The sequence below is a fragment of the Ovis canadensis genome, chromosome 9 (assembly GCF_042477335.2).
Source record: "Ovis canadensis isolate MfBH-ARS-UI-01 breed Bighorn chromosome 9, ARS-UI_OviCan_v2, whole genome shotgun sequence".
Classification (NCBI taxonomy): Eukaryota; Metazoa; Chordata; class Mammalia; order Artiodactyla; family Bovidae; genus Ovis; species Ovis canadensis.
Genome location: NC_091253.1, coordinates 38,650,407 through 38,675,438, shown reverse-complemented (window position 1 = coordinate 38,675,438; position 25,032 = coordinate 38,650,407). Strand labels below are relative to the sequence as shown.

Sequence of the window (25,032 nt, the reverse complement as noted above, 5' to 3'; positions counted from 1 at the left end):
TATTTCAATTTTAAGGATGGGTTAAGCTTTTTATGCTCTTGAGTCAGAAAATTTGTCTTCATAAATAGCTTAATAAAAGAAAAGTTTACCTTGATGCTTTTGAACCCCCCTATAAATTCCTCTGAACATAGGATCTGTCAAGTTGATACCAATATCTGTGGAAAGCAAAACAAACAAACATATAATCATGGAGGGCCTCTATTTGAAATTTTTACTTTAAATAAAAGGTCCATTTACTTTTCATTCACACATTCATTCATTCACACAAAATCTAAGTGCCTATTGCTTGTCAGTCACTGTGATAGACACTTGGGATACCAAGATGAAAGCCAGTAGTCCTGCTCTCAAGAAACTCACTACAGAACTGGGAAGGGATACCCCTTAATAGCCAATTAAGAAATTACAATTAGGGGACTTCCCTGGTGGTCCAGTAGTCAAGAATCTGCCTTGCAATGCAAAAGATGCAAGTCGATCCCTGGTTGGGGAACTACGATCCCACATGCCATAAAGCAACGAAGCCCACCAGCCACAACTAGAGAGTCCAGAGATTCAGCATGCCACAACTAAGATCTGACGCAGGATCTTAAGTACTGAAATAAACAAGTATTTTTTTTTAAATAGAGAAATCACGAGTAGATATGAGCACTGTGGGACACACAAGAGGACCACCCAACTCAGTCTGCTAGTTGGTCCAGAAGAGGCTTCCAGAAAGAAGCACCTCTTGAACTGAATCTTCAAGGATGAGTTGGGAGTTAGCCAGCAGAAGACAGGAAACTGCAGATAAGGGGAAGCAGCAGAAACAAAGCATCCGGGGTCTGAAACAGCACAGTGATCCTGGAGAAAAGCGCAGAGACGGCGGTGACCAGAAAAGGGTGGACTCAACCATGTTACGGATACTTGTCTTTAAGACACCAGATGCACCAAGAAGCACTGATGGCCTCCAAGACTGGTATTCTGGACCTCTCTTTCTGGTGTCTTTGTAGAAGGTGGGATCTGAATGGGGCAAATGGAGTCAGGATAGTTTATCTGGAAACAGTCAAGAGTTCCTATTTGCAATGAAGAGAACCTGAATTAGGGTAATACAAGTGGAGATCCAGAGAGGGCAATAAATTATTGTCTTTATTCACCAAACAGTTATGAAGAGCAACACTATGCCAAATATTATGTAAGGAGTTAGGGGGTGCAGAAATGATTAAGACCTGTCACTTGGTCCCAGCCTTCTAGGAATTTACAGTCTATATAGGAACTGCAAACAACATTTGTGATATAAAATAAAGTGGTTTGACAGAAAACAAAATTCTGTAAAACAATTATCCTTCAATAAAAAAAAAAAGCTGGACTGTAAGCAACATGAGGCAAGAAGTGTTTATCTTCTTCAAAGCTCTGTCCCTAGAACCTAGCATAATGGTTGGAATATAGTAGGAGCTTTATACACTTTTAAGCCTATAAATAATCACTTTGTAAATAATCACAAAGCACAGCTTTGTGCTTCAGAGCGCCAAGAAGGAGCACAAACAGTTTTGGCAAGAATGATGAAAAAGCTCCACAGAAGATCTAAATCTTGTAGAAAGCTAAAGCTCAAAAGCTGACAAACAGAAAGGGCATCCCACATACAGGTGTGTGTAGAAGTGTGGAAGAGATTCATTGTGCTGTAGAGCAGAGGTTCACAGTGGAGAGTGATTTTACAGTCCCTCTCTTCTTTTAACCTCTCCCCTCCCTGCCACCCCCTGCCCCCAGCATCCAGCAATGTCTGTATTTATTTCTAGTCCTCACACTGAGGGGAGTGCTCCTGACAGTTTCTAAGAGCCCCCAGCTGTTGACACCCCAGGATCAACCTGAGGTTGAGGTAATTGTTACTAATTACTGCCAGCTGCTCTCTCACTGGTTCATCTGATGGGAGTGAGCACAGAAGCTACTAGATGGGCATCTTCTAAACCTCTGCTTTTCAAATGAGGGGTATTCCAGTGTATGTAACACCCTGAGATTTCCTGGAGTATCCCATTTTACTTTGGAAAAATCTTGGGGATAACATAGCCTTTAATTTTAGAAGGGCACTATATTATTTCAATGTTAAAGACAAGACATCCAGAGAAATTCTGTAAATGCATCAAGATTTACATACCACTGCCGCCACCCCTATCATCCGGGGGTATATCCTTCACTCTGGGTCCTTAAATGACCTTTGATGGGTGAGTTTTAGAGCAGGAGGGCTTCCCTGGTGGCTCAGCTGGTAAAGAATCCACCTGCAATGTGTAAGACCTGGGTTCGATCCCTGGGTTGGGAAGATCCCTTGGAGAAAGGAATGGCTAACCCACTCCAGTATTCTGGCGTGGAGAATTCCATGTACAGAGGAGCCTGGTAGGCTAGAGTCCATGGGATTGCAAAGAATCAGACTGAGTGACTTTACTTTTTAGAGCAGGAACTCACCAGCATTGAAAAGGGAGCTTCCACTCCATTCCAAATTTTACCGCTTTGCAATGATTAAGCATAGATTCTTATTGCTATTCAGATTGAGAAGATAGTCACTTGTGGTATGATATGCAATGTCACAGAAATTAGTCTCAAGTATAACCTAAGACACAATGTATTCCTAGGAGGGAGCAATATTTCCCATAAAACACAAATACTTCTGCTTCCTGCCCTCCTTCCCCAGATTAGAAACACACGCAGCCATTGGTTATGCGATTTGAGAAGGGGGTAATATAGGATTATAACCTGGGGATAGTCAGCTGTCCTAAATAAAAATCTAAGATTGCTCGTATAACACTGGTTTAATTTTTCTATTATTAAAAAAAAAAAGTTGGCCACACCTTTTGGCTTATGGGATCCCAGCTGCCCAACAATGGACTGAACCTCAGCCATGGCAGTGAGAGCACTGAATTCCACCCACTAGACCACCAGGGAACTTCCTCCACTGGTGTAATTTTTCATGCAACTGCTACATGTAAAGCTTGTTCGTGGAACAACTGTCTGTGGGTCTAATAGGTTGTTTTCCAAAGTATTGCTCATGAATACTATAGGCAGAACTTTTAAAACAGCATGGAATAAACTCATATAAAAAAAGGCAGAATGCATAGTATGATCCCATTTTTGTCATAAAAGGACACATCTGATATGTTTGCCTATTTTTATGCCTCCGTATAAATTTAAAAATTATGGAAGGATATAAAGTTTAAACATTGTTTACCCCTGGAGAGTGGAAATGAAGAGCATACAGAAAGAAATGTTTCAATTAAACCCGCCTTCTATAAGTCTTTTCTAGCTTATCTAGTTGAGATTCCTTTATCAATTTTCTTACCACCTATACTAAGATTACACATCTTTTACCCACTCATTCATACTTCCACTGAACAGTCTCTGTACTAAATAAGCCCCTGGGAAACAAAGACAAATACAAGTGCCACCAAGTGTCTGCCTTAAAAGAGTGTAGACTAATGGGAAAGGCAGATACATAAGTATTTTAATTATAAAATAATGTGGTAAAGTAAAGGGTAGGTAAAAATCAACCAGGCAAGAGGATATTAGAGACAGAAGGGACATTATGGTCCCAAACTGCCACTCTAAAACCTTTTCAGAAAGGAGAAACAGCACCTCCAAGTGTTTACAGAGCATAAAAGGATGCGGTTGGAAAAGCGGGCAGGATCAGACCACAGAAAGGCTTGTATGCTATGTTGTGTGCTAGGTTGCTTCGGTCGTGTCCGACCCTTTGCGACCCCATGGACTGTAGCCTACCAAGCTCCTCTGTCCATGGACTTCTCCACACTAGAATATACTGGAGCGGGCTGCCATTTCCTTCTCCAATGCTATGTTAAGGCACTTCAACTATCCTGAGGACAGTAACTAAAAGATCTGAAGCAGAAGAAAAGTATAGCTGACTTTTTTATATAGACCACTCTGGAGGCTGGAGAAAGGATTAAAGAGACATAAGTTGAGGCAAGGATTAAGTTTTTATTACAAACACAAAACTTTTAAAAAGTTGTGTTTCCTTTTCTTTGTGGAGTGTTTCGTGGCTCTCACCCCATCTACCCCATCAATTATATCACAGACTGTAATAGAGAGGCTGAGGGACACCACACCTGCAAAGTGTCTACAATTTTTGAGGACCTACCTGTCCCCCACCCCAGGCTCTCCCACAGTATTTTAAAAAACCTCTTTCATGGCACTTTAAGGTGCCACTTAAAACACTCTCCCCTGCATTTGCTTTGACTGTACATACCTCTCCAGCCTGAAAACTGTACCACTAGATTCTTTATAATTCCACATACTTAGCACAATATCTTTGTAAAAAAAATACTGCCCCAAACAACTCTTAGATCTAAGTTTATAATCCTAACCTCTTTGAATGCAAGACATTTCCAACTGACCAGTAAAACTGTCTCCACCTGATGTCCTGTAAGATTCTCACATTTACCTAAGCCAAATGGATTTCCTTACATCTCCCACCCATTTCAGTTTTACGTTTCATATTGAGGTATTTATCCCAACCCTGAATCATGTTTACTCTCCCTTGTCATAAACTCTTAGCCACTAAATGCTGCATCTGTACCTCTCCCCCATTTCTCTCTCCCTTTTCCAATGCCCTTGCTCAAGTTCTGATATGCTTCCCTGCCTCTCCCTGTGACCTACCAAACCTATACAACAGCTGTCATTTTCCCACTGCAAGTGGCTAGAAAGTTCACAAAGAAGGCGCATGCCCTGCTTTACCCACTGCTGTATCCCACAGCCCAAGGCTCCCAATGTGAAACTGGCATCCAACGATTTGCTTAAGGAATGCTCCTTGTCAAAAGCCTCCAGTGAACCTCCACTCTATACACAGTAAAATTAAACTCAGCAACACATTCAAGTCCCAAGTCAGCCTTCCAATCCTAGCTCTCACAATATCCGTGCCCTCCTCTCGCCCCCCACCTTTCCTGAGTGCCTGGTACTAAATACGCTTACTCCTTTAGTTCCTGTCGAATTCTTCCTCTCTTGTTCTGCCGATGCTGAATGGTTAGTGTACTTGCCAAGTACAGAACTTGTTTCTCTTCCCATTGTGTCTTCCAGTTTCCCCACCAGATGCCACCAGATTAAAGACAGATCTGTGTTTTTAGGCCGATGCCTGGCCCACCAGAGGCGCTCAGTAAATGTGATGTGAACTATATGATACGAATCAGTGAACGCGTCCCTCGAAGCCATACCCCATCCTCCTCTCCGCCAAACAAACGGGAAGGGGTGGGAGGTGCACGTAGGCTAGAGGCGAATACAACGTCTGGCCTTGAGTGTTTTAGAAGTTGTTCTTTTTTTCTTTTTATTCAATACAACAACATGTTGGAAAGAGCACAAGTCATAACTGCGAAGTTCGTCAATTTTCACAAGTAAGCACACCGGTGAAGCCAGCACCCAGACTGAGCACCAGAACATTACCATCACCCAGAGGCCTCCCCGCGCCCTCTTCCGCGGAATGCACGTTCAACCCGGCAAAGGGCTGGCGAGCTCACGTCCTGGGCCCTCTGGCAGCGGTGCGCGACGCCCGGGAGTGGAAATGCCCCAAATCTTGGCAAACTCTTACCCACGAATTTGAAAAGACTCATGACTGCAGCCCCAAGTTCTCCTCGACGGAAGCGGAAACGGCCCTCTATCGCCCCGCCCCCAGCAGCCCCGCCCCCTCGCCGCTGACATCCGGTTTCCGGGAGCCCGCAGGGCTGCTGAAGGTGAGCCGGCCATCATGGCGTTCTTGTCGTCGGCCGCCTATCTGACCCACCAGCAGAAGGTGCTGCGGCTTTATAAGCGGGCGCTGCGACACCTGGAATCATGGTGCATCCACAGGTGGGAGATGAGGACCCAGGGTGCGGGGAGGTGACCCCGGCGGCTCCCACAGAGGCCGAGAGGCCCTTGGTACCGGGCGGCTCAAGGACTTCGGGGACGGGGTGGGAACGCGGCCCCTCGCCCCCAAAGCCCGCCTCTAGACCTGGGTTCGAATGCGGAATTCATCGCCCACATCTGGGAGACCTTGAAAACTTGTTTATCTGGCTCGGGCCTCGGTTTTCTAATCAGGAAAACGACGCGGTACCCACGCAGAGGGTTGCATAACAATTAAGAGAAAGAAAGTACCGCAGATGGACTTTGTTGTGCCTCCAGCGCTCACTCAATAATAGTTTCCTTCGTGACCGCGTTCCTCATATTGGCAGTAATAACAAGTGCGTTCTTTTCTTTAGTCCTCGCACCTCTGGAAGTTAGAGATGATTTAGCCTTATTTTATGGAGAAGGCAATGGACCCCACTCCAGTACTCTTGCCTGGAAAATCCCATGGACAGAGGAGCCTGGTAGGCTGCAGTCTGTGGGGTCGCTGAGAGTTGGACACGACTCAGTAACTTCACTTTCATACATTGGAGAAGGAAATGGCAACCCACTCCAGTGTTATTGCCTGGAGAATCCCAGGGACGGCGGAGCCTGGTGGGCTGCCGTCTCTGGGGTCACACAGAGTCGGACACGACTGAAGCGACTTAGCAGCAGCAGCAGCCTTATTTTATAGATAAGAAAAGGCAAGAGAATAATTTGCTCAAGGCCCTGCAGCTGGTAAGTGGCCTAGCCAGGATTAAAACTCAGGTGTCTTAAGTCCAAAGCATCACCATCACCCCCACCCCACCCCCATCAGCTTTCCTCTTTATAGCTTCATCCCACATAATTCCTTACCTCCCACATAATTTTTTTTCTTTCCTCTCTTGTCCATCTGGAACTAGTCTTAGAACCCAATCTTAGAACGCAATCTTAAAACACGGATTTTTGTGATCCTGGGGTAACATCCCAAGATATATATGAATGCAAGGCCTCTACTCCCTTAGCAGAATCCTAAAACCTAGTCTAAGGAGAAGGCTTCTGACGAAAACTAAGCAATATGAAACTGAGTATGTCTGGAAAAGCTGTGAAGGGCATCCTTGAAGCCCAGATTTTATATATTTGGGATGATTGTAAGTCATCGACTTACTTCTCTTTGCTAGGCAGCAGGATGGCCAGGTTCAAGGCTGTAGGGTTTGTTACTTTCCGAATGTTTTTTATTCATGACAGAATTTGCCATTCAGATTCTATGCTGGCTGATGAATAAATAAATATTTACAAGGCTTTTTTCTCGGCTGTTGCAGTTTATGGATTAATGGGAAAGATGGACATATGTTAACAGCATAGAGAGTTATCAGTTTTATAAGATGAAGGAAATCAAGCCATCAAGAATTTAGGCAGTGCTGAACTACATCTGGGAATATTAATGTTAGCCTTGGAGGAAAGGATAAATGTAGTTATCATGATAACACTAACTCAGTGTTCCTTTAAATCTCCTGACATCTTTTCTCTGTACTTTCCTGATATTTTTTTTCTTCCATTTGCCCTCACAGTGCTATTTGTTCTGCATGGGTCCATCCTAGACACTTGGTTATTGCTGTATATATACTGTGCAGCCTCATCTATTGTTGGGACTTGTCTCTAGAGCTGTATTTCCAACTATTTGTTAGATTACCTACAGTGCTCTGAAGCTGAACTTACTTTTATTTTCACTACCTCATTTTGACTCTCTTTCCAAATTCCCTGCCTCAGCTAATGACATTACTAGTAATATAGTCACTCAGCTTTAAGTCTTAGTATTATTTTCAGGGGCTCAAAATTTACCCCTCTGCCAGAGTCATACACATACATACTTACATGCCATGTACAACTGGACCCTGATTTTTGTAAATTCTCTTCCCACTGTAATAATCTCAGTAGTTGACATTGAGCACTGAGGATGTACCCAGCACTGTGTAAAGTGTGTTTATATGTTTTAGCTTATAGCATCTTTAAGGACAGCCTGAAGATAAAAGCGTCTGCCTGCAATGCAGGAGACCTGGGTTCGATCCCTGGGACAGGAAGATCCCCTGGAGAAGGAAATGGCAACCCACTCCAATATTCTTGCCTGGAGAATTCCATGGACAGAGGAGCCTGGTAGGCTGCAGTCCATGGGATCTCGAAGAGTCGGACACGACTGAGTGACTTCACTTCACTTCTTCATTAACATTTTAATGGAGGAGGAACCCATGGCCTAAAGACTTGAAGTAATTTACCCTAGATCACACAGCTGGTAACTGCAGAGCTAAGATTCAGTCTTAAGCAATCCAACTCCATAGCCTGCTCTCATAAATTTGTAGTCTAAATGTTTCTCTCCTGTCACCATCCATCACTGTGGCCTGCTTCAGGCCCTTATCATCTATGGCCTGTATTATCAAAGCCCTGTTATTACTCAGCCATAAAAAAGAATGAAATAATGCCATTTGTAGCAACATAGATGACCCTAGAGATGATTATACTAAGTGAAGTAAGCCAAAAAGACAAGACTAATATGATATCACTTATATTTGGAATTAAAATATACAAATGAATGTTATTACAAAACAGACAAAACAAATTTATGGTTACCGAAGGGGAAGTTGGGGTGGGAGTATAAATTAGGAGTTTGAGATCAGCAGATACAGACTATTGTCTATAACAAGGATCTACTGTATGGCACAGGGAGTTATATTCAGTATCTTATAATAAGCCATAATGGAAGAGAATATGAAAAACTATATGTATGTATAACTAATTCACTTTGCTGTACACCAGAAACTAATGCAACATTGTAAATCAACTATTGTTTTAAAAATTAATAATAAAATTTTTAAGCCCCATAAATGATCTCTGCATCTGTGGCAGCCCACTCAAGTAACCTTGCCTGGAAAATCTCATGGACAGAGGAGCCTGGTGGGCTACAGTCCATGGGGTTGCAAAGAGTCAGACACAACCGAGGAACAGTTGACTAACACTTTCTAGAACCTGACCAGAACTTGCCTAAGGTCATGTAGCTAGTGTCAAATTCAGAATTTGAACCCAGGTCTGTTTTGAGCCACACTGTTAATATCTGCCTTCCACATCTCTGTGTCCAGAGTTTAGCTCAGTGTCTAGCACAAGGTAGGAGGAAGTTCAGTAAGTTGTCATTCAGTGAATTGAATGATCCTCCTATAGAGGAGATGGGGAAAGAGGTTAGGCTGTGTTTATTAATAGGCTGTGTGTGTTAATACAATAGTTTTTTGCTGCTGGTGTTTGTGGGGTACTGCCAAGAAAGCTGTCGTAATGATGCAGCCACTCCATTGACAGGGTCCGGGGAGGGGCTGGGAAGTTGCACTACTCACCTGGGAGGCATTAGTGGAAGTACTGCCTCTTGTCAGATAGTTCTACTGCCCGATTTCTAATCTCCAAAACCATTTTGGTTTAAGGGATAAATACCGGTATTTTGCTTGCTTGTTGAGAGCCCGGTTTGATGAACATAAGAATGAAAAGGACATGGTGAAGGCCACCCAGCTGCTGAGGGAGGCAGAGAAAGAATTCTGGCATGGTCAGCATCCTCAGCCGTACATCTTCCCTGAGTCTCCGGGGGGCACCTCCTATGAGAGATACGAGTGTTACAAGGTAGGTGAGGACCACAGGTGTGTCGAATTTCAAACCTCAGCCCTGGAAACCACTCGACTTTTTAAGGGCAGGTAGATTTCTTTTCTGACAGTTACACTTTTTTTTTTTTTCCTGTCAAGTTTTCTCTCTCCCAGATGCCATCAAGACTTTTCTTTCCAAACTCAGAGCCAGGGTCTTGCAGTAAACTATTTGACAAAGGAAAGTGCTTAAGGAATGGGTAAATAACTGATTTTTGGATCTTGAAGTTAAGCAGTTTCAATTGGTGCTTAGTATTCTAAGTGGTATTTCCAAATAACATAAAGCCACGTTGGATGTTTAGAGAGCTCGGGTAGGGGAGGGACGATGCCAGTTCTCTTTGGACTGACCTTGCTGTTTCACAGCCCTAGGTGATTTCATTCTAAGGTGTTCTTTATTTTGGTCCTCTGCTGTTTATGGCTTAGTGTCAGAAGCAACTCTGGTACTTAGAATTGTTATAAAAATGCATTGATTTTTGTTTCCTGAGAAGGCCCTCTCTGTGACATGTAAATGTGTTCTGTGGAATGACGCTGTGATTTCCCCTCCTGACAGGTTCCCGAGTGGTGCTTAGATGACTGGCATCCTTCGGAGAAAGCGATGTATCCTGACTACTTCGCTAAGAGAGAGCAGTGGAAGAAACTGCGGAGGGAGAGCTGGGAGCGGGAGGTGAGTCTTGCCTATACTTTCTCTTTCAGGTTGTGTTCAATACAACATTTACAACCACCTTAGAAATAGGTTAAATGTGTTTCCTGGTCTTTGGGCTTTTCTGTTAAAAGTTTCTCTCCTCCTTCCCCTCCATAACCCTTTGCTTGACTTTCCTCTATATTAACCTTCTCCACGAGCACCCTGGGTATTTTCCACTCGTGATGACTGATATATGTATGTAAAACTTACTCATTTTTTAGCTGTGTGGGGTCTTCATTGCCATGAGGACTTGTCTCTAGTTGCCGTTTGCAGACTTCTCATTGCGGTGATTTTCTTGTTGTTGAGCATGGACTCGAGGGCGTGTCGGCTTCAGTAGCTGCAGCTCCTGGGCTCTAGAGCATAGCCTCAATACTTGTGACACGCGGGCATGGCTGCTCTGGAGCATGCGGAGCCTCCCGGGATCAGGGATTGAACCTGTATCTAGTGCATTAGCAGGTGAGCTCTTCACCAGTGAGTCACCAGGGAAGCCCTGATTTTTATTTTAAAAAATTCAGTCTTGTTGTAGTGTGAAAAATAAACTGGAGAGGGCAAGTGGAGAAGGGAAGAGACCAGTTCGGGTTACTGCAGTAGTTTAGTCCAAAGACCTCACAATTAGCACGAGGATGGGCATGGTGGATGTGGAAGGAGGCAGCTTTAGGATATTGTTTGCAGGGATGTGAAGAGGGATTGGATTGGGGTGGGGGGGACCGTGTGGAGTGAAGGACAGGGAAGAATCAAGAATGATTTCCAGGTTTTAAGCTTCAACATGTGGAGTTTGGTGGTGTTGTTTATTGAGATAGGGAAGAGAAGGAAAAACAGATGTCAGAGGACAATCAAGTGTTCAGTTTTAAATGTTTAAAAATGTTAAAGTTGAGAATCCGGTGAGACATCTGGTGCAGGTGTCAGAGGGTGACTTTGAATGTGCAGATTTGGAACTCAGAAGAGAGATTTGGGCTCAGAATAGAAATGTGGGCGTTATCAATTGTTTTAAAAGCCACAGAAGAGGGAATAGGGGGCCTCTTCCCAGTTCCCTCTCCACAGCAGAGGAACTGGATTAAGTGGAGGCTGGCAGAGAGCCACAGAAAGGTTTGAGATCCTTAGATCGAAAAGAACGTGTTTCAGGAATAGTGGCCAGGGCCAGTCATCTTTGATGTGCGCTAGGGTCCTAGAAATAGCATCGAAAGGTGTTAGTTACAGAAAGGGCATTAGTGGCCCTGACTTGAGCTTACCTGTGACACAAAGATTGATTGGAAGCTGAGGAGGAGAAAATGGGAGGGAGAGATGGCTCTTGAACATTTGCTGAGGAGAACAAAGAAATGGGGCAGTAACTAGAGACTGAGAGATTACTTCCTTTTAAAATAAATAATAATGCATGTCTGCTGGTGAGATTTTGGGTGAGGGAGAGTCTGGTAATGCCAGTTCGAGATGGAACAGGTACAGAAGGAAAAATTTTAAGGATCCTGAGCCTGTGTGGAGGCCTTTGAAAGGAGAAGGGATTCTCCTCCATTCTTATTGGACAGAAGCTGTAGGTAAATACTTTTGGATTAGAAGTTTTGATAATGGGGAAATGACAGACTTTGATGTGCTGGCTTCTCTTTTTTTAAGTGAAATAAGGAAAAGCCAGGGAGTGGGCAAAGCATTTTTGTAGAATGTGGAAAGGGTGTGATAGTCGTGGGCCAGGGGATGAGCTCCCTGGAGAGGAGCGGGAAGGTTGCCGTGGGGTGCTGAAGGCCCATGTGCGGCTGGGAATAGACACGTTGTGACTCCAGTTTGTTCCAGAATTTTTTTTTTCTCTAGCAGTACTAAGCTGTACGGCTGCAGGCCTGAAGGTAGACGGTGTGGCTGTTCTGTCAAGAGTGACAAGGAATTGGAGTTACTCCATAGGGAGTGATTTTCGTGATGGAATCTAGCTGGATCAAGTAGGGAAGTACACAGGAGACTAATGCAGAGAAGGGCAAGTTAGGTGGGAGCACGTGGGAACTGGTAGCCTCTGTGAGTTCAAGAAGTTATTTTCAAGGGGCCTTTAAGTAAATGAGCTGGAAGAGGACACTAGTTACTGGGATATTGGGTTACTTGAAGTCATGATTTTGTGATCATGGAGGGCAGTGTTTTCCAAGAAGTATGTGAGCATTTGGCAACTTGAGGCGTGTGTGTTCATGGAGAGCAGCAGATTCATTCTGCAGTTGACTGCTTTGGTAACCTCTCCCCCAAAACCTTCCTCCTTTATTAATCCCATTGACAATATTAAACAGCACATGTACTGTGGCCCAGGTTTGCCACAACCCAGAATTGGTTTTCTGTAGGGAGGTTCAAAAAATCATGGCTCTGGAAAATGGGTGCCTTGGGTCTCCTCTTAGGACAGTGGTAGTCTCGGAGGTTCGCTGGAACAAGGGGTAGCTAGCTGGGCAGCAGAGGGCAGGACTGAGCACGTTTGTACCTGATTGCTATTTGGAGGGCTTTTAAATTAATCCCTGATGCATTCAAATGGAGGTTTCTTAACAGTGCTTTTGGAGACCACTTTGCAGAGACAGGAGAACATGGCGGGGTGGTCAGGTGAAGGGGCCATAACAAGGGGAACTTGGAGTAGTAATTGTCAGAGTTTCGCATAATGAGTAGGAGGTGGGGTAGGAGGGTTTGTTCTCAGCCTTGCTGTTTTAAGAATGGGAAAACCGTGAAGGAGAACAGCTTTTGTATCTGAGTTAAAATATGGGCATAAAAATAATGCAGTTCTGTACAAACAACCCTTTTCTGTAGTGAGGGTCAGAGTGTCATGTGACACAGCAGAAGCAACGCTGACACTGCTCCACAGCAGAGAGGCCGGGCCGTCAGTTCGACTCCTTTTCTAATTGTTCCTTCCTTACCCCTCTTCTAGGTGAAGCAGCTGCAGGAGGAAACCCCGGTTGGTGGTCCCCGAACTGAAGCTTTGCCCCCAGCCCGAAAGCAAGGTGACTTGCCCCCTCTGTGGTGGCATATCGTGACCAGACCCCGGGAGCGGCCCATGTAGAGAGAGGAAGATGCCTCACAGTCACACTCGCAAGTGAGATGAGTTAACAGGACACACACTTGCCCTAATAAAATAACTCCACCTGATATGACTGACGTGTTCTTCAGAGGAGTGACATGCCAGGCGATTGGGCCGCTGTTTTCTTAGCAGTTATGCATATAAAGAAAAGTATGTGAAATGTAGTCGGTCAGACGTGTTCTGTTCTTCCCCATTAAGTCATATTGATAAATATGCTATCAAGGGAAAACTGCACAGCAGAACCAGATACAAGATGTACTTGAATAAACGAGTCAAAGGCTTAACTCAGCTGTAATGAATGGAAGGCATAAGAGGCTAAGACGAGAAAGCCTGGCAGTAGTGAGGGTGTAAGATACCTTTTCTGTTTCCTGGATTCCACTCATGGAATTTTAGCTTTGATTAAAGGACCACTCTTAAGAAGCACACAGTCAGCAAATAACCATGCAGTTTATGGGGTTCTCAGGATTGGGGTTTGGTGGCTGGGATTAAAGCATTTGATCTGAATGGCACTTTTGTGACAGTCATTTCAAATTCAGTTTCCCAGCTTTGCTTTCTCTACTGTAGCTTGGATTGTCTGCAGACACAAAGGTAAGGGTGGCAAAAACTAAATGAAGTTTTCTTTTTTTCTAAAGGTAAAGCCATTTTAAAAATTCAACCAAACCTAGCTAGTTTCTGTTCTTGGAAACTCACTGGAACTGTTAACATCAAACTCACTGAAACCTAACACTTAGGTCAGGCAACTAAGTGTTCTTAGGGTGCACAGAAAGGATGTCAGTTTTCTAAGCTCAGTCTGGAGTTTCAGCCCATCTTCTAACATTTGACCAAGACCTCAGCCTGAATTTTAATAAGACTTGAAATGCAGGACTTTTTTTTCTAGTGGTTCTTTATTTATAATGTAGGCTGAAGCAACTGTTACAAGGTAGAAGGGAGACACGTTACACATTGTCATTTATACAAGTTTAGAACAGAAACTGCTCAGGGAGAGGCCGACTCTCAGCACAAACTAGCGACTAAACCACAGTAATTCACCTTTAGAAACAGTTTCTTTATTTTTAGCTGTGACACTGCTTTTACAATATGCAAAAACACAAACAGAACTACCCAAGGTGTTTTGTCACATTCTTTCTACATTGAATTTGGCAACATTTTATATTAAATTTATTCAGGTTATACTAACGTTTAAAAACTAAACAAGTGAAAAGCTGTACCAAGGTACAGTTACATCCATTTATTTCAAAGGTTTAAAATACCACTTTTATCTAACGTAATTACCTTGCAGTGATTTCTGCTTTTGCAAAAACCATCTCAAGCATCATATGCACAATGCATCAGCTACTTTTAGTCATCAAGATTGGTGGGCTAAACCACAGGCACTACTGTTGCTTATATTCTGTAAAAGGAGCTTGTTTTTCAAAGAAAAAAAGCTTAAATAGTTTCTAATAATCATGCCTTTGCTTTAAAGCCATAACATAAAATGTCCTTGAGCGATCACAGCAGTGTTAAATGTTAATATATAGAACAGTGACTATACAGGTATGTTTCTTTCATATCCAATGCAGTTATGTATTAAAGCATAAGAGTATGTAGCCGAGGCTTAGCACCAACAGAGATCTGCAGGCCCTGGGGGACCTGCCAGGCTCTTTCTCCTTGAGAGGCTCGGTCCCAAATGAGCACTTTAAACTGACCCCACTAAGAGGCTGGCTTCTTTTTAAAAAACACCATCGCAGTCCCCAAATGTGATCCCTTTAAATCTACAAATCTCTGTTGGCTTTAGGGGATGGGCATTATAACAAATTTAACTTTCACTTAAAAAAGAAAAGACAGAAATCCATTCCAAAAAACATTACCTAAAATACAAAAAAGAGGACAGTATAGTGGTCAGATTCCAGGTGACAAGAAAGAAATCCTCCTCTCCGATGTTTAGTATGAAGCCAGTTAACTGCCACTTATTTAAAAGAAGGTAAGAAAAACAAGCCCCCAGACTGGTAAACACATTGGCAAGTTGCTAGACTCCAAGCTGGTTACCCTTGTTAAATCCGCTCGAGTTTTTTCAAAATATTTGGGCTTTTCAACGCACCCAGCCTGCTGGGCACAGTTAAGTAAAAGGCATTTGCTATATCTAAGAATTCCCTGCTATCATTTTTAAATGTTTTCACATTTTTTAAACTGCCTTACCATTTTGGATGCATTTGGACTCAATGAAAGTGGGTATAACAGACGAGTAACTGAAGTGGGGGTCCTATGTCTACCCGGTGGCGGCCGCATGCACAGGACTGGAGGTGGGTGCTGTGTGCAGTCAGGAGGAATCGTGGGAGAAAGGAAGTCCTTAAACACCCTACAGAAACAAACACTGCAATCCAGTATGGCTTATTCGGATGCATTTACCATGAAGCTACTAGAAATTCAACCTACGAGGCTACCCTTAAATGTAACAGGATCGGCTATGTTGACAGTGTGCCCCTCCCCCAACCCTCCCCCCAATCCCAACACAGTCTACCATTTCCAGAGTTACTTCACTCCAGATATTGCTCATCAACTGACTCCTGCATTTCTCATCCCGAAAGTAGTTTGCTTGGATAAGGATTTTTACTCTATCCATTTTGTTTGTACATTAAAATAACTTGGATTTGCTCCTAAGCCAGACTACTACAATGCATCTACAAAAGCTTGCAGGAAAACAAAAGGAAAAAAGCTAAGTATAGTTACCCTTTCTTCTGAAATCACTAACTTTGTGGTTCCCCTGCCCGACCTCCCCCCGCCCTTATGCATTTAAAATTTTACAAAGACTTGTAAAAAAGTTAAATGGAATTTGGCACCTTCAGAAAAATCAAAGGGGAAACTTAAGATTAAAATGTGCAGAAAGAAAACTGTTGATATTTACAAATTAAAAGATCAAGGTTATGTCAGTTACATATGTTGCTTTTAATTCTTATCTAAAGGTATACTTTCAAAAGAGCTGTGTTCTGAGTTGCCTACAAAATCTTTTGATTATAGATTGGAATGGATCAAGACAAATTAGGTCTTATTAATTACACAGTTCATTCCCCACTGGCAGCATTTCTTGTGAGCCTAAGAGAGCCTAAGAGAAGCGCGGGGCTGAGCGGTCGTTTGTCGTGGTCTTCTTCAGTTTCACGCCCCTTCGGATGGCGTTCAGCATGTCTTCTCCTTGCGGGACGTCCCTCGGGCTCAGGTCTGCAGGGTCGCTCTCTGGAACCTGGCCTGGGGAGGCAGTGGCACTTGGGGGATCCCTCTCCTGGTCTTCGGCCTCGCTTTCTGGAATCGCCTGTCTGGGCTCCTCAGGGATGCTTGGCTTTGGGCCTGGAAGAGGGGGATTGACGGAGGCTTGGCCGCTCCACATTGAGGCGGGCACACTGGTGACACCCTGGGGGCCCTCAGCCACAGACGGCGACTCTGGGCTGTGCTCACCCCGCTCCTCAGGCCCATCTGGAGGGGCTGGCAGCACCCCGGGGAGGTCTGGGACGGTGGGGGTCTTGACAGGGATCACGGGTGTCTTGATGGGGATGGGACCGGCTCCTATGGTCCCCCGGCGGACAGAAGGCTTGGTGGAAGGGGTCCGTCGGATGGTTGCAACCCCTGGGGTGACCATAGCAGGTCCGAGGGTGGTGGGAAGGCCTGCAGTTGAGGCCGGGCGCTTGGCTTGGAACATCCTTCGATAGGACTGGCTGATGTCGCTGTTTCTTGGGATGGTGGAGGATTTGTCAAACTCCTGCTGATCAGCCTCCTGGTCACCACTTACAGAGAAATAATCGTAATCTGAAACTGATTATAGGATCCGATTAGAAATCTGAGGCGGTGGCTGTGCATTTTCATTCTCTGTGTCAGGAGGATAGAAGGCCCCAGAGGCCAGGGACTTCACCCGCAACTTCACCCCAAGCCTCCCTGGGTTTCTGGGCCCCCACCATCTAAGAACTCCTTGATGGGGATTGTCATTTTGTTCACCAAGAGAGCCCTGAGCACCCAGAGCAGAGCTGGACACAACAGGCCTGCACTCAGATACCGCTGAGCTGGGAAGGATGCAAAACTGGCTGCCTCTGAGAACCTCTGGGAGGAGTAGAGGGTGGAAGGAGGAAACAAGCCCCACATGGACCAGACAGACCTCCCCCATGGTCGGCTCATTCGTGCGAAGACTAGACAAACAATGGAACTGGCAGCGTGTCTCTGAAAACTACGCACAAAGACAGGTTCCATCAGTGCAGTGTGCTTACTTCCTCTCCCAACACAGGGTCACGGGGGAGGGGAAAGCGGCCGGCCTGAACACCTCAGAGCACATTTCTGGATGGCAGCACTCTGGCATCTGGGCCAGGTCAGTTTTGGGGTGGGGTGTGGGGGTCTTTGGGCTGTATTATAGGATGTTTAGCAGCATCCCTGGGTGTCTACCAGATGCCAGTAGCACCCCCTCCAACTGTAACAACTAAAAATGTCTCTAGATGTTGCCAGGTATCCTCTGGGGAGCAAGACAGTCCTCCACTGAGACCCACTGTCTGAGAGACCTGGATGAAGGACTGCCAATGGGCTTGGCTAACTCTCAGATCTCTCCTAGTGGCTGGAATGCCATCATGCTGGCCTTGTGGCTGGCTGGGGAGAGGGATTAGAGAGGTGGGTTCATAGAGAATTTGGGTTTCAGACTCTTGACAGATCCTAGATTCAAACTCTAGCTCTGCTTCTTATTACCTGTGTGAACCCTGGGCCTCAGTCTCCATGTATGTAAAATGAGGATAAATATACACATGGACTTCCCATGTGTGGCGCAGTGGTGAAGAACCTGCCTGCCAACGCAGGACACACAAGAGACACAGTGTGATCCCTGGGTCAGGAAGATTCCCTGGAGGAGAATACGGCAACCCACTCCAGTATGCTTGCCTGGAGAATTCCATGGACAGAGGAGCCTGGTGGGCTACAATCCATGGGGCTGCAAAGAGTTGGACACGACTGAGTGAGCACACGTGTTACATAAGTGGCTGTGACAAATAAACGGGACAATAAAGTGCTTGGTCTGTTTTTGTCTGTTTAGTCGCTCAGTCATGTCTGACTTTGCAACCTTGTCCATGGGATTTTTCAGGCAGGAACACTGGACTGGGTTGCCATCCTCCTCCAAGGGATCTTCCTGACCCAAGGATCGAACCTGCGTTGGCAGGCGGATTCTTTACCCTCTGAGCCATCAGGGAAGCACAAAGTGCTTACTACAAAGTGCCAAACACAAAGAAGACAGTATCCTTAACAGCATCTTGTGTTCATATGGGAACTGCCCTGAACCCTGAAGGTGAAGAACAAGCGAAGCTGTGAAAGTCTGGCCACTTCCTTGGATGGCAGCTACCTAACAATCACAGATGGATCCCCTCCTGAGCATTCCAAGATGCTTGATGGCGTCTGGACAGATGTCTGCCTCCTCCCAGCGGGGAGGGCCCCCCGTCCTCACCTGGCACTGCTCAGAAAGCCTGGCTGGAAAGCCTAGGCTGCCTCCTACCTTGGGAGGGGATGGTGTCCTCGGAGCAGCAGGGGGTTGTGGTCTGGGTGCTGTAGCCACTGGAGCACTGAAGCGAATCCCGGCTGCTCCTCTGGGTGTCCAGCTGGAGGCCCCGAGACAGGGCCAGTGCCAGTTCCTCACAAGCCTCCATCTCCTCTCCAGGCTGCAGGTGGGAGGAAAGAGACGAGACCCCGGGGCCATCAGTCCCTGTCTGATAACCCCAAAGCCTTTCTACTCTTCCAGTGGGGCCTTGACTGGACTCCTACTCTGTTCCCATGACCACCACTGGGTCTCTGGGCCCAGGAGGCTGTCAGCTTGCTTGGGCCCTACCCAGGCTCTAGAGAGTTCTAGAGTCTAACTCCCATATGAGACCTTCCCTGGGGGCCTTCTAAATGCCGTGGACCAGGGAGTTAGGGAAAGGGGCTCGGGTCCCTCCAGCTGCCAGCCAGCACGTGGTCCCTGGCCAGGTGTGGAGGGCCCCAGCCAGCCGAAGAAAACAAGAGCGTCACCCTGGTGGCGGCCGACACGGTCATGCTCCTTGGCCTCTGGGCCTCCTCGGTAGCAGTGGGGACACCTCCTGCTGCAGCGGGGCCTCCTCCGCTGGGGTCTGGCTCTCGCTTCTCTTTGCGGCGCTGAAGGGTGTTCACAAGAGGCTGATCATAAGGTCCTGGCTTGGCCCAGTCCTGAGTGGAGCAAGCGTGGTCAGGCACCAGGGCCTCGGCCTCCACTTGGAGGCCAGAGAACCCTCCAGACAGCTGCCCACCCATGGAGGGCGGCTGGTCCCCACAGGGGAAGCTCACACTGGGACAGGCCAGCAGCCCCTTCTCCCCTCACCCAGTGCTAGCAGAAGGGAATGGATAGTCCTTTGGGGACCCCCCTGGGTACCTCTCCTTTCCTCATATCTGCCCAAAGACAGAACACCCACAACTGGGCAGGGAGCCTGGGGGAGACTCTTACAGCCACCAAACAGCTGACCAACTGCCTGCGGTGTCTAAAGGCACCAGCAGTGGAAAGACATCCCCAGGGACTAGGCCCTCCCCATAATGTCTGAGGAAGACCCTGGCCTGTGGGCTCAACTGATTGCACTTGCATAGCCTGGCCACCAGGGGGCACTAAAGGAACTTCAGACGCTTTCCCTGAGGCTGAACCTCACTTCAGGGAAGCAGCCCCAAAGGGCACTTGGGGATGTGCCTTCTGAGGTCGTCACAGAGGCAGGGAAGGCCCCTGGGTTGGAAGGATTCTGAGGAGTCTGAGAGGTCTGTACCTCTTGCTCAAAATGCAGGCTGCCTAGGGGCCTACTATTCCAGTTAGGGACCTCTCAAAATATCCTCTGGGCATCAACTGTACTTACTAGGAAATAATATAAAAACTTGTTTGTATATTAAAGCAATGTTTATTGCTTTAAAGCAATGTTTATTGGTTTATATGTCTTAATATAAACCATCAAGACTAAAAATAAAGTCTGCATGTACTTTAAAGATTGAAAAAAAAAGCCAACACCTATCTGGAGGCATGGTTCTATCACCATGGCCCGATAAGGGACTCAAGGGAACAGTCTGGGGTACACAGTCCTCGATACCAGCAATTCCCTCAGGAATCCCCCAGGAGGGCAGAACCAGGACATACACTTTGGAACCAAGTATCCCCAGCGTGCTCCATCTGGGTCTACTGGGGTCTAACAGGGTTAACTGGTGTCTCCTAAAGGCAACCCCTCCAAGCCCAGCTCCGTGTGGACATCTCTGTCTCAGAGCTGCCTGTTGGATTCTGGTTCTCCCCCAGGGAGAATTTACTCAGGGAGGAGGTGTTATGGGGAAGAAGGCAGAGTGTGAGAGGAAGGGGGTGAGGGGAGAATCGGGGTGAGAATTGTAGGGGCAAAAGAGGGGTGAGCACAGAGGCAATGAGGGAGGGGGGAGAGGACGGAGAGACACAAACCTTCCAGCTAGGGATCTGAGATGACGGGAACATGCCGGGCCCAATGGTGTAATAATGAGCGTAGTCTGGAAGATGGACAGAGGTGACCCGAGGGAGCAGGCGGGAGGCGGGCAGGCAATGAGGGAAAAGGCTCGCCCCTACGGGCCCCACATGGGGCTCACTTGATAAACTATAGTGAGAAAACCCGTTAGACAACTGGAAACAAAAAAAAAGGGGAGGAAAAAAGGAAAAAAAATTAATATAACAGGATGAGCGTGGAGGTACAAGATGGCATTGACATTCAAGGGACGAGGGAGACCTGAGTATTTACAAACAAACATCAGGGACTCTGCTGCTCATGGACAGTCCATGATGCGAGAGAAGAGCTCCACGGTGCAAAGAATGCACATTTATCTGACACCAAGCATTCAGTGGGGGAAAATGCTGTATCTACTTTTAGAATAGTTTGGAAATGATCGGTGTCCCTAATGTGCAGTGCTCAATGGTCTCTGATTATTTCACTAATAATTTCAAAGTGATGGTGATTTGCTCATCTCCATTGTGCAGCTTTCAAAACAACACCATCAGCTGAAGCTGTTCGTTCCAGGTTTCCAAATCATCAGAGTGTTCAGGAGCAGATTCTAAACTGGGGAGAAGAAGATGGGGCTGCAAACAAAAAGGCGGGAAAGCACACAGCCTCTGACGCAGTGGATTGTCACATCCAACGACAAGGTGACAAGGCGGCCATGGCGGGCGGGGTGTGGGGGAGGGGAGAGGAAAGATGGGTGATCATCCATGTCCTGGGAAGAAGCCTTCACACCTCCGAGTTCCCCATACCCCTCCTCTCCCTCTTGATGACCACAAGGTCACTGCTTCAGAAGCCAGGCACCCCTTCCCGAAAAATCCCTCAGTCTTGTCCCTCCCTCTGTCCCAAGAGGGGCTACTCTTGGGGGAGATTTTGAGTTTCTGGGTTCCTGCGGCTGTGCAGGAAGTAGCTGGCAGAGGGAGGGTTGGGGGAGAGGCTGGGACCCCAGCTGGTCACCTTCTCCGTGGACGCCCAGGCGCCCATGGTGGAGCCTGAGCTGACCGAGGTGGGCGAGCTGCACTCGCTCACCGACTGGCAGGTTTCCGAGGCTTCGGAGGAGGCCGAGCTGGACGAGTTCTGCAGCAGGGGAGGGACCACACGAGGGGACCACGTACCACCAAAAAAGAACATCCGTAAAAAATAAAAAGATGGGGGAGGGCGGGGGCGGGGGGAGGAAAGTCACGCAAGAGAGAGAGACAGACAGACACGTACACAGAGAAGGGAAGGATGGGAGAAGCAGAGTTAGGGTTATTTCCCCCCAAAGCTGCACCTACAGAGGCTCCCAAGCCCTGGAAAGGAAGCGTGACACCCAGCGAGACCCAGACCCGCTGGACTGTGGCTCCCAGGACCCTGACGTCTGTGTGTGTGTACTGCACAGGCTGCGTGCCTGGCCTGGGGAGAGGGGCTCTGGTCAAGGTGCGGGACTCCTGTGCTCTCCAGGGCATTTCTTCCTGTGCCACGAGCCCAGGGATGCCATGCCTTTTACATCTCTCAGGTGCCCGGATGATACGACGTGAGGACTGACCCCCCAGCTTGGGCTGTTGCTCCACGTCTGCCTGTTGTTTGGCCACTAAGCCATGTCCGACTCTTTTGTGACCCTGTGGACTGTCGGCCACCAGGCTCTTCTCTCCATGGGATTTCCCCAGGCAAGAATGCTGGAGCGGGTTGCCATTTCCTTCTCCAGAGGGTCTTCCGGACCCAGATACTGAACCTGCATCTCCTGAGGAAGATGCTGAGCTCCCAGGGAAGTCCCTTGTCTCCTTAGAATGACTCTAACTGCTGGATTCTCTCCCTTTATCACATGCAGCCTCTGGATCCCTAAGGGGTGGTTTCCAGCTGTGAAGCTGTATCTTCACAGGACAAGATTTTAGGTCTTTCTGCCTGGGGGGTGATTTTGAGGCTCTGGGCAGTGAAGTCCAGTGGTTAGGGCAATGTTTCGCGTGGCCATCATAGAGAGGGTGAACCATCCAGTGAGATCTGAGACATCACAGAACTGAGGTCTGCCTTGAGAAAACATCTCTTCAGGCTGATCTGATTAAACCTCTAGTCCCTGCCCGTCTCCCAGTGTCAACCAGGCACCTGCTCCCAGGCCCTAACCTTCAGCCGAGGCAGAGACTGCCTGTTAATTCAGCACTGCATCTTGACATTCTGGTCCTGTCCTGGCACAGGGCAGGTGCCTAACAGTGCTGAATGGATGAGTGACAATGGCTATTTCTTCCATGTACCTGTGCCCCACCCCCACCCCACCGGGGGGCATGCTCTGGGCCCACCCAGGCATGTGCTTTCCATTTTCTTCACTGTTAACTGCACTCTCATCCCATCCGTATAAGCAAGTCTGAGCCTCTTTACTCTTTCCCTGGAAGTGTCCCTGTTTCACTGGCAAGGAGGCCAGATTCATGTTTCTGTCCCCCAACTTTCACCCGCCAAAGGAAGGTTCCTCCAGCCTTGCTCTGTGCGTGTGGATCAGGCTGAATGAAGCGGGGTTTCAGCCTCCAGTCACTAACGGGAAGCAGAAGGCGGGCCTGTTGGGACTGACTTAAATCTGAAAGCCGGTGCTCCCATCCTGCAAGAGCAAGGAACCAAAAAGGCACTGCATGTGCACTCCTTGGAGCCAAAGCAAGGGCAGACCCCATAGTGGAGGTCCCGGCCGCCTCCCCAGCTCAGTGTTTGGTTAGCAGTCTAGGACCTTAAGTCTGAAAGTTTGAAGTCCTTTTTCTGCCACTTCCCAGGCTAGGAACCATGGGTTTAATCTCTCTAAAACCTCATTTTTCCCCCCTCTTTAGAATAGGGATCAATAATATCTATTGGATGAAGATTAAATGAGATTGTGTGTGTGTATCTATGTATGTAGTGCTTAACCAACTGTAAAAAAAAGCCAGTTATAATTTACCAGAACTACTTATTTTGGCTCCTCTAATTAAATAAGTTCAATTTGAAAAAAGAGAAACAGTACAGCACCCCAGGACTACAGGTTCTTATTTCGTCTGACTTCTGCTCATTTTTTCCTGAAGAGCCCCTTGAGTGGATGGAGTGAACGGTTCTAGGCAGGAGCCCCGCTGCAGATGTGGTCCCATCTCTCCTGGGCACACGTGGCACAACTTGTAAAGAGCAGAGTAGAGGACAGAGGGAGAATCCTGAAAACATCCTGCCACGAGGCATTCATTTACACCCATGCACCCGAGGGATTTCCCTGCTTATGGATGTGTGCTCCCTTCCTCCCACCCAAATAAAGGTAATAATACTTCCCCTAGGAAACTATACCCTCTGCCCTGTGTGAGGTGTACAATCTCCTTAAATTTCCCCTCTGCCTTAGAAGCAGTCATAACGCCTTTTTCAAGAAAAATAGAATTCTCAATTAAATTCTGCAGCATCCCTGAGTTTACTCAAACTACCCTAGAGTTGCTTAGCCAAGCATTTATCTTAGGCACCGGCTTTCAGATTTAAGTAAATCCCAACAATCCCGCCTTCTGTTTCCCTTGACATGACTGGAGGCAGAAACCCTGCTTCATTCAGCAAAGCTGGAGCACATGGCCTCTTTTTTTAGAAAGGGGTGTCAGCGCACGATATTTTGTTAATGCATCAGTTGATTAAAAACACACAGAGAATGACACTGCACATTAGAAAAGCCTTTGAGGAGCTGCAAATCCCTGCTCCCTCTCTACCACACTCACTCGAGGCTCACGAGACACGCAGGTACAGCTTAGTGCCACACAAGGCGGGACCTCTTAAAGAGTGAGTGAGCCAAAGCACCCAGCTAGGACAAGTAGAGGACTTAAAGCTGCAGCTCCCAGCTCCGAGCATTTCTGCTTAAAATTGAATCTCAACCCCAGGAAGACAGAGAGAGGCAACAGAGCCCCCAGGGACAGCTGTGAAATGCCAAAGGCGGGGCTCTAGGCTGAGCAGCTCTGGGTTCACCAATGTCAGATGCATCATGCGAGTGGCTGTCTGGCTCCCAGAACATGACAGATGCTTCCTCAACGTGGAGTGCTCCCCAGAACACTCTGCTAGGGGCACCTTATGGCCAGGGTGGTGCAGAAAGGCCGCTGGACCAGTTGCTAGAAACCCTCGTTCCAGATCCCCGACTGCAGGTCACATAACTGTGCCACTCGGGCAAACTGCTTTACATCTTAGCCTGTTTCTCCAACAAAACAGGGATAACAACACTCCAAGCGGCTGCTGGCAGGACTACATAGACAATAGGCAGGAGCTCCTAGGACGGTGCCTGGCACCCAGGAGATACTTGCTGACTCTCAGGCAAATTGGATACCTGGATGAACAAGACAAGCACGTGACCTTCTGAATCCAAAGGATCTTGGGCCAAAGGCTGTGGTTGGTCTCAAAATGTATTATATTGGGTTGACCAAAAAGTTAATGTCTTAC

At 47.0% G+C, this 25,032-nt stretch overlaps 3 protein-coding genes across 11 annotated transcripts in view; 1 reads left to right on the top strand and 2 right to left on the bottom strand.

Moving 5' to 3' along the window:
- TATDN1 (TatD DNase domain containing 1) overlaps positions 1-5,647 on the bottom strand; it is a 30,851-nt gene extending 25,204 nt beyond the window's left edge. Inside the window, exons 1-2 of one of the 4 annotated variants that reach the window (XR_011258970.1) lie at positions 5,549-5,633; positions 90-155 (exon numbers count right to left, since the gene is read on the bottom strand). Coding sequence is in view for 2 of the 4 variants with exons in the window: in XM_069599910.1 (XP_069456011.1) it covers positions 90-155; positions 5,549-5,570 (88 nt within the window). In the remaining 2 variants the exon portion in view is untranslated. Of the gene's footprint in view, positions 1-89; positions 156-2,122; positions 2,245-5,548 lie in introns of those variants that run through there. The other 3 variants (XM_069599910.1, XM_069599912.2, XM_069599911.1) reach the window with 3 other exon arrangements.
- NDUFB9 (NADH:ubiquinone oxidoreductase subunit B9) lies at positions 5,316-13,239 on the top strand. Its single transcript, XM_069599915.1, has 4 exons — positions 5,316-5,805; positions 9,258-9,450; positions 10,018-10,131; positions 13,022-13,239. The coding sequence occupies exons 1-4, from the start codon at positions 5,705-5,707 to the stop codon at positions 13,151-13,153; spliced, it is 540 nt and encodes a 179-aa protein (XP_069456016.1). The 5' UTR covers positions 5,316-5,704; the 3' UTR covers positions 13,154-13,239.
- A 797-nt stretch (positions 13,240-14,036) lies between these two features.
- MTSS1 (MTSS I-BAR domain containing 1) overlaps positions 14,037-25,032 on the bottom strand; it is a 163,198-nt gene continuing 152,202 nt past the window's right edge. For 2 of the 6 annotated variants that reach the window (XM_069599902.1, XM_069599903.1), the window contains 5 exons: positions 21,610-21,729; positions 20,589-20,783; positions 19,166-19,339; positions 18,657-18,819; positions 14,037-16,951 (listed from right to left, as the gene is read on the bottom strand). In XM_069599902.1, coding sequence (XP_069456003.1) covers positions 16,251-16,951; positions 18,657-18,819; positions 19,166-19,339; positions 20,589-20,783; positions 21,610-21,729 — 1,353 coding nt within the window. In that variant the 3' untranslated portion in view covers positions 14,037-16,250. The remainder of the gene's footprint in view (positions 16,952-18,656; positions 18,820-19,165; positions 19,340-20,588; positions 20,784-21,609; positions 21,730-25,032) is intronic. The other 4 variants (XM_069599904.1, XM_069599905.1, XM_069599906.1 and 1 more) reach the window with 2 other exon arrangements.